The sequence below is a fragment of the Haemaphysalis longicornis genome, unplaced genomic scaffold, assembly GCF_048455015.1.
Source record: "Haemaphysalis longicornis isolate Haplotype H1 unplaced genomic scaffold, Haemaphysalis longicornis Haplotype H1 scaffold_9, whole genome shotgun sequence".
Lineage (NCBI taxonomy): Eukaryota > Metazoa > Arthropoda > Arachnida > Ixodida > Ixodidae > Haemaphysalis > Haemaphysalis longicornis.
In genome coordinates, this window is record NW_027526460.1 from 40,142,295 (window position 1) to 40,158,395 (window position 16,101).

At 47.7% G+C, this 16,101-nt stretch overlaps 1 protein-coding gene across 7 annotated transcripts in view; it reads left to right on the forward strand.

Moving 5' to 3' along the window:
• The window catches only part of LOC144152608 (uncharacterized), a 96,543-nt gene that overhangs the window by 75,363 nt on the left and 5,079 nt on the right, over positions 1–16,101 (forward strand). For 5 of the 7 annotated variants that reach the window (XM_077683940.1, XM_077683938.1, XM_077683939.1 and 2 more), the window contains exons 12-20: positions 491–595; positions 2,067–2,208; positions 2,772–2,913; positions 4,301–4,569; positions 5,718–5,861; positions 6,009–6,093; positions 6,587–6,628; positions 6,808–6,902; positions 8,110–8,393. In XM_077683940.1, coding sequence (XP_077540066.1) covers positions 491–595; positions 2,067–2,208; positions 2,772–2,913; positions 4,301–4,569; positions 5,718–5,861; positions 6,009–6,093; positions 6,587–6,628; positions 6,808–6,902; positions 8,110–8,393 — 1,308 coding nt within the window. The remainder of the gene's footprint in view (positions 1–490; positions 596–2,066; positions 2,209–2,771; positions 2,914–4,300; positions 4,570–5,717; positions 5,862–6,008; positions 6,094–6,586; positions 6,629–6,807; positions 6,903–8,109; positions 8,394–16,101) is intronic. The other 2 variants (XM_077683936.1, XM_077683937.1) reach the window with 2 other exon arrangements.

Genomic DNA, 16,101 nt, shown 5'->3' on the forward strand with positions numbered 1-16,101 from the left:
CACGTCTTTTTCTGTACTTATATCACTGCTTGCACGAACCTTTCTTTTCTCATCATTCTTTTTTGAAAAAAAAAAAAAAAAAAAGCAGCATTGATGTAATTTCAGCAGGTAGTAGATTAGACGTATTGTAATGCATGCTGATGGCATGTGACGAGTTGTAGACATGTTCGCTGGAACGCTTTAACGTCCTCGGCGACTAATGCTGAAGTTTGCCTGTGTTTTTTTGCCCTGTGCTTGCTGTTTGTTGCATGTCACCCTAGCCATGGCCTGTTCAGTTGATTTTGAAATTGTTCGTTGCCGTGTTTTCAGCTTTCTGAAAGGTTGAAAGAGGGTGTAGAGTCTAGTGAAACCGTTGATCGGCAGGCTGCATGACCGGTTCCTGCAAAGTGCCTGGGCCCAGCAGTGGCCGTTAGAGAAGCTAGTGAAGTGACCGCTGCGACCGGCTGACCCTCCTCCCCCCCATTTGGTGTGCGCTCTATTCTCTCCGTAGAGTGGTCCATGCCCTGAGCAGTTTCAATGTGTACGAGGATGTGATAGAGGCGCCCCCTGAAGGGTTTGACCCCCTGGCTGATGCCATTAGTGATTCCACAACCCAGTAAGTGCTCTTGTCCCTCTGTTTGTCACGGCCTAGAGACGCAGTCAGTTTTCCCTGTTTCTGGCAGTGGGTACAGGGTCCCCATCCTGCACGAAGTAGCAGCATTTTGACCGTTTGCTGGAAAGTTTTTGGACAGTTATGTGGGTCGTAATCCTCCTCCTTCTTTTTTTTTTCTGGAGCCATTTATGACTAGCTTGCAATGAGTTCTCATCCACAAGTGCAGTGCTAATTCTGCACATGTGGCTGGGAAAATCTTTGTGTGGGTGGTTAAATAGGAGTATATAAAGGAAAATATCAAGTCCGTTACTCGAGCATAGAGTTTTCATCATTTGAGACGGGGTACTGTTAGAAAGAACAAAGTGTCAACATACATTGAAACACAGTAACAGAAATTTGAACAAGGACTTCAGCCGGTATGCCACTTTTGTCCGATGTCACTGTCGTGTTGCTTTTTGAAAAGGCTGCTTTGGCAAGCCAGTGCAGTGTGGCACTTTTGTAGTTTAGTATCTAATCTCAAGCATAGATTGACCTCTATTTTGTGTGACCTACCCCTTACGTTGGGCTGCTCTGCTGTGTCGTTTCCTAATTTGCTGCACTGTATCACATTTTCTTAATTTACCACATTTGGTTGCTGCTGCTAGCCCTTTCTTTTCGTCAATTTCTGCCTGCTGCCTTCCTATCATTTCATTTTTTGGATAGTTTATCATGCTCATCATCCAGCAGTTCATTTCATAACTGGGGCAATTTGCTGGTTTGTGGAGCCATTGGGTCGTTCCTTTAGATTTACCTTCACAGGGCTGCGTGCCCGGTATCACAACAGCTTGTATGTAGAAAACTGCTTTATTTTAAAGCTGGGACCAGTTACCCAGTTGAAGAATATGCTAGAGCTCGGTAGGTGAGAATATGAGCTAATAACGAAATTCGTGAGGACATTTTTCTTTTGCATGTGGTGTGGGACAAGCAGAAATAATGCATAGCATGCGTTGTGTGTGAACTGAAGGCATTTTTGCAAGCTTTCAATTATAGTGTACCTTGTGAATGCATCCTCGTCACATTATGGGGTCATTTAGCCGGCAGTGTCTTTTGGGGGAATGCTGGTTTTCAGGCGGCTGAGGGGCTCCCAAAGAGACTCTTAATCCAAACTTCTATTACCTGGTCAAAGCTTCTGGGATGTCTTCCTTACTAAACACTCCTTTACTCGTTCTTTTGTATGCTGGTGGTTTTGTACTCGTTGCCTGTTCCAGTCTGATTTAGGGGCCCAAGCTTATGGGCCAGTCGATCGTCATGCGGTGTGAAATTAATTAGCTCCCGTTTTCTTTTTCTCTAGTAACCTAATCACTAAATACTTCTAGGTGGAGCTGTGTAAGTGCTGTGCACTAGTGTGTGACGACACAAATGTTGATGTTGTTGTAGTTTGGCGAGTTGTTTGCTCTACTGTGGTGCTCTGTGCGTTCCCTTTGCCGCCCCTCAGAGTGTCTGTGAGCAGGCGAACGTTTGGGCCGGGCAATGTGACCGTGGTGGTGTGGTTTGCCGCCACGCCTTCCCTGACTAAGAGCATCTGGTCAATGGCCATAGCGCAGCATCAGTTCTACCTGGACAACAATGTCGGCAAGGTAAAAGAAAAAATCCTTGAGCATGGGAGTGGATGCGGGAGATTTTGCAGTGGGCAAGGTTGACGTGTTCTATATTGCATGCACGCTGTTGGCTGTGAGATCTACGAGTGGCACTGATCACTGAATGAAAGAGTCTACGAGTCTGATCACTGAATGAAAGAGCTGAATCGAGCAGTTCAGCATGCTTTAGCAGCAGAAAACAGAATGTTTTTGGTCATCGGAAAACACGGTTTTCACATCAAGAACGATCAATTCCTTTTTCTTGGAGGGAGGATTCCACTACTCCATTGCAAATAACTGATATGCAGAGCCGGGAAATCTGCCTGAATCTGTCAGATGTCTTCATCGCTACACGTGTGCCTAAAATTTGAATCCTCCAAACTTGAACTACGTAATTCCTTCATGTTACACTTTATAAAAAACAAATGTAGGTTCGGTTCTTGCCTTCCTTTCGTATGAGAGCAACGGGAATTGCTATCTGACAAGTATTTTAATTGCTGCGATGCTCTGTGGTGCCTGAAACGTTGAAACATAACGGGTGTGCGTCGTGAATCTGCTTCCAGAGGAAAATTGAAGATCTCAGCTCCCTGGAGAAGTTTGCGGCCGAGCTGTCCAAAAGTTCGCAGTCCCTCTCATCTGTCAGCACAGGTTCCAGCCTCAGCCGAAGTGCCAGCTGTCATAGCCTGCCCGCCATCAAAATTGAAGGTACTTCTTTCTAGAGGGAGCACAAAAATAACAGACGACCTCGTTTTATTTGAACAAACTAGCTTTTGGTAACTTTAACTACATCCAGCCCAGAAAAAACGTTTTCCATAAGAAAAAAAGAAAGATTTCAAATTTTGCACTGCACAATGTCAAGAGAGACATCATAGGAGAATGCTGAAAGGGATTGCCAGTGTGTTAATGCAATGTTGTCATTTAAGTGCTACATACAATCAAATTGAAGTAGACCCACCACTACAATTTCACTGGGTTGTTTTTTGGAGGTGGCTTTGATGGCTTTGATAATTGTGGCTGATAATTGTGCAAAGAAATCGCTGTGATTCCATCGGGGCTGGGCGAGAAAGTGTTCTGTGAATCGCCACTACTTCAGCACCTTTTTTTGTTGTTGTTGGTGTTATCTGGAATGACATTGTTTGCAGTTTGCCATGATATTTGTATCATTAATGGGACAAAGCAGTTTTTTGAATGAACCAAACTTATAGTTTGTCTTCATGACCTTTTTATTCTCTTGAGAAAAAAAAAAGCACACAAATTGCATGTCAGGTAGAGTTTAGGGACTTGCTGGAGTAACAGCTGATCTGTTGGGTGTGTTGCAGTAAAATTTTAGTAGTATCGGTGGACATTTGGTTCAGTCTCTGGTCGTGGCAAAGAAGATGCATTGGCAAGTGCATGCAGCGGTGCATGTGAAACCATTGACCAAATCATGACACGGCTAATCGTTAATAATTAATGGAGTGAAAAAAAAAGGCATCAGAGGTGACTCATTAAGACAACTTAATGAGAGAAGGCCTTGCTTCAGGGCCACAATTAGAGTATATTGATTGAAAACAGGTCCTGCAAACAAAGGAGTCTTGTTTAGTCATTGCATTTGGGGACACATTTCGGCCGAGTGAACATGTTTTTGAGAAATAACGTTACATCAAACATGCCTTTAATTCTTAAACAATGCATGCTCCTTGCATCCCATATTTGTCTTTCTCACCTTATTTGTCTTTCTCAGCTTTTCTGTGTGTACCTTGCATCATAAATGACGCACTAACTCAAATTTGATGGCGTTAAATAGCAGACCAAACACAAGGCATCTGAAAGGAACAGACAAGGAGCAGCACTAGTCCTTTTTTCTTTTCCTTTTTTTTTTTAGCTTTCCTGTGTTTGGTGTACTATTTAATGTCACGAATGTTGACTTTCTAGCCCGAGTTTCCGCTCTTCTAGCGCAAGCGTTCATGAGTGTTCTTTGTGATAGGTAGGCTTGTGAGGAAAAGGCATCCGGTGGTGTGCGCGAACAGGGAGTAAGCCACTGCAGTGCTGATCCTGATCTCTCTCCATTCCCCTCTCCTCCTGCCCTGGTTGGGAAAAATAAAAACGAAAGCAGACCAGATGGACCATGTGAACGAGGAGGCTGAGCGTGCCAAGCAGGAGATGCTGACGGCGCTGAAGGCGCGCAAGGAGGCCCTGGAAGAGGCCCTGCGGCGGAAGCTGGAGGAGCTCAAGTCGCTCTGCCTCCGGGAGGGCGAGGTGACGGGCGAGCTTCCCCCTGAGACGCCCCTCGAGCCGGGCGAGCCCCCGCCACAGGTGCGCCGGCGCGTAGGCACCGCCTTCATCCTCGACGACCAACTGCTGTCCAATGCCAAGAGCAAGGTGAGGCAAGGGGTCACCACGGATGTCTGTTCCTTTGAGGGGGCTTATGTTTTAATTTTAGTCATCGTTTCGCCCTCCTCCACACCACCACCACTATCATCATCATTGCCACACCTAAGTCTGCTGCGGGACAAAGGCCTCTCCCATCGACCTGCAACTGCCGCTGTCCTGCAATGTTCGAGTCCATTCCTTGTGCCTGAATTTAATCACTTCATCTCTCCATTGAGTGAACGATCTGTTTTACTTTAGTTGCACCAAAAGGCAGCGATGTGTAATTGTTATTTAATTGCGGGTTAATTCTTTTTTCCCCAGAATGAGAGTGGAGTAAAGCTCGGATGTTCTTTTTATCGTTTTTTGGTGTGACTTGTACAAGTTACTTGGCACTGGAACCAGCTTTTATATTGTCTACTACCGTTATTAATGGAGTAGTGGTGCATATACTTGGGCAGGAGGACTGGCGTACAGGTTCTCCAACTCCCCGCCTGAAATTCTCCATGAATAGGAGGGTGAGGAGGGCACACTCACAAACTTCTCAAGTGGTGGAGAGAGGGGGTGCCCAGAGTTAGACACCCTAAACCCCTTTTTTTGCCCACACCACTGGTTTAGAGATGTTACATAAATTGAAGTTCATTTCATTTTTATACCTCTGGCATTAGAAAGCATCCCAAGAAGCCACTCTGATTGTGGACGGCTCTTTTCTTAGAGGCGAAGCTCTTTAGGGGCTGGGGCTGTTGGCGGCTCCTGTCGTCATTGTTGTCGTAATCGTCGTCGTAATCGTCGTTTCATGTCGCGTTACTAAAACACCATTTATGCCTTGCGCTAGAACGTAACTCGTACTAAAAAAACACCGGGGCACTCGTTTACTCCTCGCGCTGGAACGCTTTGTAACATGTACGAAAAAAACACTGGGACACTCGTTTATGCTTCGCGCTGGAGAGCTTCGTGTTTCAAAGACAAGAGGCTTTTACAGCAAAGCTGTATACCTCTACCCCCAACGGTTTCATCTCCGTGGGCAAAACCGCCAAGGCACCAAGAATACATTTATACACTGCCTGCTTCGCTCCTCCCCAGGTTTCATTTTAGCGGAAATGGCCCGGGATTTTTCCTTAGTGTATAAATAATTTTTTTTCTCGTCCCACTTTGTCTAGGAGGAGACCCTGAGCTCGTTGGAGCTTGAGTACGAGCTGCAAAACAAGATCACAAGTGCCGCTCTGAGATTGGCAAACGACATGAGTGCTGACAGGAGCCTGCGAAGGCAGCGCAAGATATCCTATCAGCAGGCACATGAAAAGGTAGGCGTCCCTGCTATCATCACTTCTTGCTGCCGCTTTGCGACTTTCTGCCGGGCGTGCGCTACGTGCAGTGAGCCTGACTTCTTTTGCTGGCATTGGTGGTGTGCAGTGGACCCTTTAATTTTATGTCGTCTCTGTTGTTTCCAGTTGAAGCAAGTGGAACAGAAACTGGGAACTCTGAAGAAACAGAGGAACCACGGCAAATCGAAGATGGTGCAGCAGTCTGATGATGGTTGGTGTCTTCTTGTCCTGTCGTTCATAATTCGCACTTCGTGTGTAACTAAGCTGGTGGGGATACTTAAATATGCAGTGTGGTAGACTGAGTGGTTGCTGTGCACTTTTCAGCTTTCATTTTCCTATGCCCATGGTCTTTGGAAATGTATCAGTGTTGAATTTTTATTAGGGACGGTTTGTTTTGTTGCATAATCACTGGCAGTTGCTAGCTTTGGCAGTGAGATCTAAAGAAAACTGGAGGTTACATTCACACTCTGTTCAGGGGATTTCTTGCACCCGCATTACTGCACTTTTTTTTTTTTTTTTCATTGCTTGCACTGAAGGATAGACAGCAAAGAGAGTACACACACTTTTACTGCTAATTATTATGTTTTTTAAAATTGCATAACTAGTTAACTGAACTTTTTAAAGTAAGGGTCTACTTGTCCCATTCAGTGCTGCCAAATGTGCTTCAAAGGTGTTTCTTTTATTTTTATTTTTTCCTCATTTAGAGCCAAGTGAAGATAATATAAGCCAGAGCACTGGAGGCAGCGGTAAGTTTTAATTGTTTTCATGTATGGCCTATGGATAATTTTTTTTCAGTCATTCATTTCTACTAGGGTGGGGTTTATGTGATTGGCAATCGGTTCAAGAGCAATGCATGCATGCACGAGCGCACTGAGTAAGAAATGAACTTGGTCGTCTGATGGCAAGCTTTTGTTCCTTCTTGCAGACACTCAGTCTAGAGAAACCATCAATGTGTCGGATATCAGCCCCGCAATGTCGCCCAAGCTGAGCGCCCCTCCTTACGACGGCCTTTTAGCAGAGGTATGTGGCGTTGCTTGGCAGAGGACGCATCTTCAGCAGTGTCTTTTCTTGCACTATTCTGTGAATGACCCCTCAGTGCTGTGGTGAGCAGCGTTAATACTTCTTAATTTGATACGATAGAAAGAGATGCCAAGGTGGTGTGGACTAAAATGTACCCCTCCACTGTGTGGCGTATTTTATAGACGAGGTGTCAATTTAGCATGCTGAGCCCCAAGTTAAAGCGTGCTTTTTGGGTACATTTCACTATACGGCTGCATTGTTTCATCTGCGCACCTCATTATTTTCAATTAACTGGGGCAGAATTCTTAGTTTGCATCCATTTTGTGTTTGCTCCGCACACCCCACTTCCGTGACTCACAAACGGGTGCCTTTCAAATGGACGCGAACTTGTAGTTGTGCTTCCAGAGCTGGTTGCCGCTGTGACGTGAAGAAGCAACTGCCACGGTGGCTCAGTGGCAAAGACATTGGGCTGCTAGCCCGTGGACATGGGTTCGATTCCCAGCCATGGAAGTCGTTTTTCTGATGGAGGTGAAAAATGAACAAGTCCGTGTGTCAAGATTTCAGCGCGTGTTAAAGGAGCACTGACACGAAGATTTTATGTTACACTTTTATTGCTTTTATCGATGCTTAATGGTCTGACGAACCTGAAACAGCACTTCAAATACTTCAGCGCGTGATAGTTAATTACATTGAACGGCCTGAAAATCGATTGTTTCAAATTCCTGCGCTTTCATCCCGAACAGCGCATATGACAGACTCCCGGCCTGACCTCAATGCTTTGTGCGGACGTCACCGGAGCCCGCTTGAGAGGGTGTTGCGCCCGCTCACCGCTCGTGGGGCCGCGCCCGTGAAGTGACGTCACGAGTTTTTGGCGAGCGCTGTCGCGTCATTTCTTTTTCCTCTCATGGAGTGATGTCACGCTGATGTCCATTTGCTGAGTGCCGCTCCGCGCGCTGCTCCGTCGGCGCGATAAATGAGATCCAATTGAACTATGTTCTTCACGTCGCAGGCCGCTCATATTTCAGCCAGGGTATTCTGTTGAGTGAAGGAAGGGAACTGTGCAATAATATTGGTGTCAGTGCTCCTTTAAAGATCCTCAGGTGGTCAAAATTATTCCGGAGCCCTCCATTATGACACGCCTCACAGCCCTTACAGCCAGAGTGTAGCGTTAGAGCATTAACCAACCCAAGATTTTTTGGCTCCGCAGAAACGTGGCCGCCTGCCCACGGTCAGCTCAGTGCCGGGTGAATTGCGGCTGTCGCCATGCATGGCCTCGGTGTCAGCACCTGCCAGCCCCATCAAGCACCGGGTGGGGCCCTCAAGGGCTGCCTCCCCGGGCTGTGCTTGGGTGGGGGGCTACAGTGCGGGTTACGCACCCAGCAGCGTGTACCAGACGAGGACGGCGTACCGCCGCCAGCAGTACCCTACCCTCCCGAGCTCCGGTTCAGGTGGCTCCAGCCCCGTGCCACTGAGGTCTCCCTACAGGGACAGGTACTGTCTCCACCTCTTTTCAAAGTTGTACGTGCGTGTGTGCGTGCATCTATGTACAGTACGCAACACATAACAGCAAGTTCAGCTTCAACAAGTTACCTCTGAAACAGTGGACATAAAATTTTTACAAATACGTTGAAGGGAAAAGTGGTGGGCTTAGACTTCAGGTTGCCAGAGTAGTTTTCTTCGAATTCTTTTCAGGTGAGGCAGCATGAGGCTCGAAGTGTGAAAGCCGTGTATAAGACATGGTTGTTGCCCTCTGTGCATGTGCACCTGGCATTAAAAGTTCCTGGGACACGATTACAACTATAAAAAGTAGTTTCTGTGCTGCCCAGTTGCTTAGCTCGTGCTACGTATATAGTGATGATTCTCCGATGCGTGATGCTTTGCTTAGGAATGCAAATGAAACGCTGAGTCGTGAGTCAACAAATAAATTGACTTAGATACCCGAAATCGAGTCCCCGAAACTTATGAAACTGGGTGTACATACATGCATGCATGTATGCAGGGGGTGTTGTTTTAAGTGCACCAAATTTTCACAAACACAGGGTAAAGTCAGATGCATCCCACCTTTTGTGAGTGCTTATGAATTTTGAAACAGCCTTACGCAGAATTTCTGAACTGTAAAGAGCCCAATGTCCAAATGTTTATTTTTTGTTTGTTTGGATGTGCCCAAGGATTTTTGCCTTTTTATTTTTTTTATTTACTTGTTAAGTTATTTCAATGTAATTCTTTTTTGTAGCTTCCATACATGCTTGAATGAGGCTTAGACAGCTTTTGCATGTAGTTTTGTGTTTTTTGTACTCAATCGTGCACGACTATTGGCTCAACTTCCTCCAGCCTCACTAACCCTATTTCCTGTTACTTTTGCTGCTGCATAAAACACTGTCGAGGAAGTCTGTCACCAACAGTGCTTAGAGCTTGCTAAACTATCATAATAAGTAAGGGGGTGTTAATATTCGAATGTGAATCAAATAGTGCCCTCACCAAATAATTCGACTCGCAAATCAAATATCTATTAGATTTTTCGAATAGTCGAGTAGATTTTCCGAATAGGCCCAGTTCTGCGAAAGCAAGATATGTTGGCGCACGCTCATGCACTGCTGCAACACCATCTGCTCATTTTCCATGTACATGGCAATGTTTATCCAAATCACGATTTCGATAAGCGCGCCCTGTAAAAACCTAAATGTTATCACACAGGATGGAGTGTAGCAAACTTGAAACCAGTATTCCTGGTAACTGGGCCGAGATGAAACCAGATGTGTATCAGGCCATTGCAACTGGGACCAGTTTGAATTAGTTATCCAGCAACTCGGACCAGATGGAACCAGTAGCACACCAGGCCACTGACAACTGGGACCAGTTCAAACCAAGATAAACAGTAACTGGGACCAAATGACACCAGTAGCAAACCAGAACACTGGCAAAAGATACACAGTAACTGGGACCAAATGGCACCAGTAGCAAACCAGAACACTGGCAACTGGGGCCAGTTGATACCAGTAACTGAGTAACTGGGACCAATTGAAACCAGATGCCCCACATGTGGGACCAGATGAAACCAGAAGAAAACCAGTACGTCATTTTCACCTGAGTAATTTGCGATTGCATCGATGAGATCTTTCCTTCATGCCGCCATTGATTCTGGCCGCCATTTGGAGTTCCACGACCGGATGTTAACATGTTGGAAAGCTTCCAGTAAATCAATCGCCGCAACTTTTGTTGTGTTTTTGACAGTGCCTCCGTTAATTTAAAAACAAGAGGTTGCGTCTTTTTTTGCGGCAGTTGGTGCAGGCTTATTCGTCTTCTTTTGCGTGCAGTTGGTGCAGTTCGTACTTTTTATTTGTTTACGTTCTAGATCATGCCCGTCGTGTTCTAGACCACAGGGGACGTTAGTTTTACAGTTGTACTACCCCTTTGTTGAACAGATAGGTGGTCAGTGCAAATCGGTCAGCGGGTAGTACAAGCCATCTTTCCGCTGCTTATCCTTGATGTTCGCCTCGAACTACCGTAGCAAGCTGCCCTTACACGGAGTAGCCAGGGTCGTGCACGGCGACTGTAGTGGGAGCCTTCCTTCCACGACGTATCGTTCACGCTTCACACTTGCCATGTGCTTCCAAAGGAGCGCCTTATTGTGGTTGTGAAGGGGTGGGCCACATTACAACAAAAGGACGGGCATGGGCAAAACACGTAAACTACAAAAGGAACGATGGACAGCCCATGAAACACTAAACTATAAAGTAATAAACTAAGCTCAATAAACTAAATGAAGGAAATCCAAACGTTCTATGCGGAACTTGCTGCGCTGCTGGTGACTGTCGATGAAGCGTTGCCTCGTTGTCTGTTGCACGCACTCATCGTAGCTCTCGCCAATAGGAGTGGCCACGGGACCCGACAAGTGTCGGTCCTGAACATGTTGAACAACACTCAACATCCACTGAATACAAGGGATAATGTGTTTTTTTTTTTTTTTTTTTTTTTTTTGCGCACACTTATTGACTGGAAGGAGGTACAACTTCAAGCAGCAAATAATTGAAATGGGTGTGGTTTGTCATGATTTTTAAGCCTTTCTTTTGTTGTCGAATCACCCCGCATTTCACCTAAATCGTATTTACATCGTATTTACATCGTATTTACATCGTATTTACATGATTGTAGGTTGACCCTTTTGTTTTTTTCCAAATTTGTCTGTCCAATGTTGGGTGGTCGACTTAGAATGGAAATCGAGCTGTGCACTGCTAATAACAGCAAGAGAAACATGAAATCAGGGGTGTTATGAGGTGGGCACAGCTTTGCACCTTTGGTTCCGTAGTTATGGTCGAAGTGTAGTGTTTACCATTGCATACATTCTGGCGTCAATAAAGGTGGTACCGACTTTGAAAGTTGGTGTTTCCGATCTGTGCCCTGTGTCCACCGAACTCAGAGCGACTAACCTCCCACCATTGCATCCGGAAGTGTATTGAACAATGTGGTGTGATTGTGGCTATGTTAGTGCCGTGCATTGAACCAAGGGATTCGCTAATAATTATTTTGTGTGTTAGAGACTCGCGACGTACTCGCGAATAAAAGGAAATCGCAAGCGGCAGCTTCTGTCCGCCGCCATGTTTGTTTTGGTATCGCACGGCAGTGGCTGCTGCCGGTAGCTTCGATGGTTGTCATCTCGCAGCGAATGTGTTCTCATAATTGCGAATAAAGTTTGTCGCTCAACCCACAGCGCATGGTTATTCCACGTGCTTATACAAAAGCTTTCCTTTTTTAACATCTACTGTTCGCACCACGAGTGCACGGCTTTTGTGGGAGCATCGATCATTGATGGAAGAGCCGCCATATGGGGCGTATTAGTAGTTCACGGAAGAGCCTCTTTTTGTGATACAATTTTCTAGGCGGCACTCGCATTTTTTTTTTTTTTTTTTTTTGAGAGATGCAATTTTGGGGGGTCGACCTACATTCAAGTCAACTTAAAATCGTGTAAATACGGTAAAATTACCTTCCCACAGCACAAGATTTGTCCTCTGTTTGTACTGCAACTCAAAAATTTGTCGTACAGTGCGCTGCTGAAGTAAATACGAAATAAGCCTATATGTGCATTAGCATAAGTATTTGGTCCTTATATTTGTCTAAATGGCACTTCTCAGTGCCTATTATAGGTGCCTAAAACCATGATTTTTCATGCCACAAGTTTCTATTTTTAACCATCACAGTGGTTTGTGATGGTGGTTCTGCCGTGTTTTGGCATCATATTATTCATGCCTGCAAAGTGCTCGCTTTGGAGTTCAGAGGCGCTATCTAGTCATTGCCTATGATTGCATTACGGCAAGTGCAAGTCATTCTTCAAGTGCGTATCATGCCCGCTCCAGATTCCTTAAGTACCGCATCATAGCGGCTCGGCAATTGGACTGCTGCGAATGAGAGTTTAAAACTTTGTTCTTTGAGTAGAGAAAAGAACATCATGACACCCGAACGTGCGAAGTAACTTCTGTTATTGCACAAAACCGTGTGAAAAATCGAAGCCTGTAAAAAAAGATATTCAATGTTTGATTCGATATCTGGCTACTTTCCTTATTCAATTCAATATTCGATTCAATGTTTGATTCGCAACCTGCTATTCGGTATTCGCACACCCCTAATAATGAGAAGTCACTTTGCGATGACCAAGCCGACACCAAAGCGTTTTTTGTTGTTGTTGTTGTCGTTGTTGTTGTTGTTGTTGTTGTTGAAGCGCCCGGGCAGAAGCTCGGGCGCTTCTTTTAAGATGGCGGGTGGTGTGTGTACACTCCACAAACGTGCTCCGAAGTTCCGCCGCCGTCCTCCCCGAACCTTTTTTGCGTTCATCGTGTTATGCTCGCTAGTGCTCGCCGTCAATGCGCGCTCTACGAATGACCAGAAGCCCCGCTCTACGCTTGCCCAGCCAGCTTCCCTGCCTGCAACGCTACTAGGCCTGCTCCGGCGTCCCCACTCACCCGGCAAAACGCCTTCAAGCACCTCCTTCTTGCTCCTGCTCCTAACCTCCTCCATCGGTGCAACCCCCTCGCTGCTACTAAGCGGTGATGTCTGCCCGAATCCCGGCCCCACCGCCCCGCTGTGTCAACGATGCGACAAACGTGTCCGTGACGATCAAGCAGCGCTGTGCTGTGATACGTGCAATCGGTGGTCTCATCGTGCGTGTGTTCACATGCCGCTCGCCGAGTACCGCCGGCTCGGCCGGTCCGACTGTTCGTGGCACTGTTTCGGGTGCTCCCTCCCACCTTTTTCCGACGACCTTTTCGACGACGCAGCCCCAGCAGCTCGCTGTCGAAGTTCCCTGCTGCCCGATCAAGGCTCAACCCCCAGTAAGCGCTACCCACCCTCGCAAACTGTCACAATTTGGTTCTCCAACGTACGATCACTCAAGAACAAACTGCTGGACTTCCACGCCAGTCTCCAGGCCCACCCGTCTCACATTTTTGCATTGTGTGAAACTTGGCTTGACTCGTCAGTGTACGACAGCCAAGTAACTGGAGGGGCACCGTATACGCTTCATCGCCGCGACCGCGGCTCCCTTGGTGGCGGAGTTTTGATAGCAACGCCAGCGCAGCTGCCATCCCGTCGACGGACTGACCTTGAGTCTCCGGACTTTGAGGCAGTGTTCGTAGAGGTGACGTTTGCCAAGGGAACGTCCCTCATATGCTGCGTGTACTGCCCCCCGCCACTACGAAGGGAGTCGTACGACATGCTCAGTGTGGCCCTGTCGAATGCCACCTCAAAGCGTTACGTCAACGTGTATGTTGTCGGAGACTTCAATGCTCATGTTGACTGGTCCAACGTTGAAGCACCCTCCCCATCCGATGCCGTCGACGACTACCTCCTGGAGGTTGTCCATGGTGCTGGTCTAACTCAGCTTGCTCAAGAGGCATCTTACACTGCCCAATCTGGCCGGACAGCATTTTTGGATGTGGCGTTTGCCACAAATACCACCCTAGTGCACAGTTGCAAGCTTTCTCCGAGTCTTCCTGGATCAGACCACTCCGCACTCGCGGTTGACATCTTTCAGCACCTGCCTAAATACGGCCGTTTTGCTAAGACGGTACAGCTGTTCCACAAAATGGACGTTCCACATCTGCAGCAGCTCGTGCACCTGGCCCCATGGTCCATGGCTCTCTCTGAGGAGTCTCCCAATGATATATACGACGTCTGGCTTGACTTCATGACGGCCATCCAAAAAGAGTGCCTACCCACACGTCCCTCTTCCTCACGTCACCCCTGGATAACCCGTGACATTGTAAAACTTTGTCGCCGCAAAAAGAAACTCTTTCACAAGGCCAAGCGTACCGGCAATGCAAGCCACTTGAGCAGAGCAAGAGAACTTCAGCGTGAATTGAAACGGCTCATCTATGTGTCGCATGCCCGTTACGTGCAGTCAATCGCTGCCAAAGCCTCGCAGTGCCCCAAGCTTTTCTGGGCCTATGTTAACTCACAACGGAAGTCCCAACCAGCTCCGCAGTTCTCCACCCAAGACGCCGTTCTCACCGATCCCCAATCCATCGCCAACCTCTTCAGCTGCCACTTCTCTCAAACTCAAACTGCCGATCCTACCCCACCAACTGCACCACCTGGTTTGCAAACTAGCCCCCCTAATACCCAATTCGACCTGACAGCCATTACCCCTGCTGCAACTCTGCGCGCTCTTAACTGTCTTAACCCCTACCAAGCAGCCGGACCCGACGGCATCACACCTGCAGTACTGAAAGCCTCAGCCCCTCAAATTGCCCCCGTCCTCTCATCAATGTTTTCCCGTTTCCTCATCATGGGATGTTCCCCCGAACACTGGAAGCTATCGTTTGTCACACCTCTTCTGAAAAGTGTCAGTTTACCAACCGACCAAACCTCGTCCTACCGACCAATCTCCGTTACCTCAATTGTTTGCCGCACCATGGAACGTGTCGTCTCGAAAGAGCTCACTGAATACCTGGAGCAAAATTCCCTCCTGTCCCAATACCAATTTGGCTTCCGACCTGGCCGCTCTTGTGCCTCAGCGCTTGCTCTTGCAGTCCATATCCTGAGCGACCACATGGATAGCAAGGTACCCTGTCACGTACTGCAGATCGACTTTCGTCAAGCCTTCGACATGGTAAACCATGCCCTTCTTGTTGAAAAACTTGGTCTTTTTGGCATACACGGCAACCTTCTTCGTTGGCTCACGGACTTCATTGCCCACCGCCAGTTTCAGGTTCTCTTTCATGGCTGCCGCTCCGAGCGCACACCAGTTCACTCGGGTGTCCCGCAGGGCTCCGTCCTTGGCCCAGTATTTTTCAACATCTTCATCAACGACATAACGAACAACCTTGAGTCCACGCCCCTACTGTACGCTGACGATGTCACCCTCATCCAACCGATCCGAACATCCCAATCTCTTCTTTCCTTGCAGAATGACTTGAACAAAATTGTTTCCTGGTCCAATCGTAATCGGCTCCCGTTAAATCTCTCAAAATGCACCTCTATGATCTGCACAGCACGCCGCCCAGCCAACTTAGACCTCCCTGTCCTGAAGATACTTGACACTCCACCCACGCAGACTACAAAGATAAAGCTTCTAGGTGTCACCATCGACAACAGACTCTCCTTCAGCGTACACATGGACGCCACCATTGCCCGTGCGCGTCGTCTCTTCGCATTCGCCCAGCGCGCTACATCCGGCGCTGGACCGGTTGCCCTGCGAACACTATTCACAGCGCTTGTGCTTCCCCAGTTGGAGTACTGTGCCCCTGTGTGGTTGCCGCATCAGGCCTCCCGTGTTGCACGTCTCGCGAGTGTACAGAGGCGGGCAGCATTTGCCATCCTCAAGAGGTCCTCCCCACCCGACCGTCCTTACCGAGACTATCGAACACCGGAGCTGCTTCGCGCCGTCGGTTGGCAGCCCCTTGCGCAGAGGTACGACGCTGCATCACTCCGGCTGCTTCTGGCAGTCGTCAGCCCCCTCAGTGCCCCCCACCCACTGGCAGGGTATATTCGTCGCACCAGGACCAACGACTTGGCCCCCATCCTTGGCCGGACAGTGCGCCACCAGAACTCCTTTGTTCCGCGCGTGGTGAGCTTGTGGCGCTCCCTCCCCACTGCGCTCAGGAGCCAACCTGCCACTGACGCTGATGCAGCGAAAAGCCTTTGCCGCCAAGCTTCAGTGAGCCACCTGAGAACTGTCCACTGATCGTCTGATTCAACCCGCCTCTCT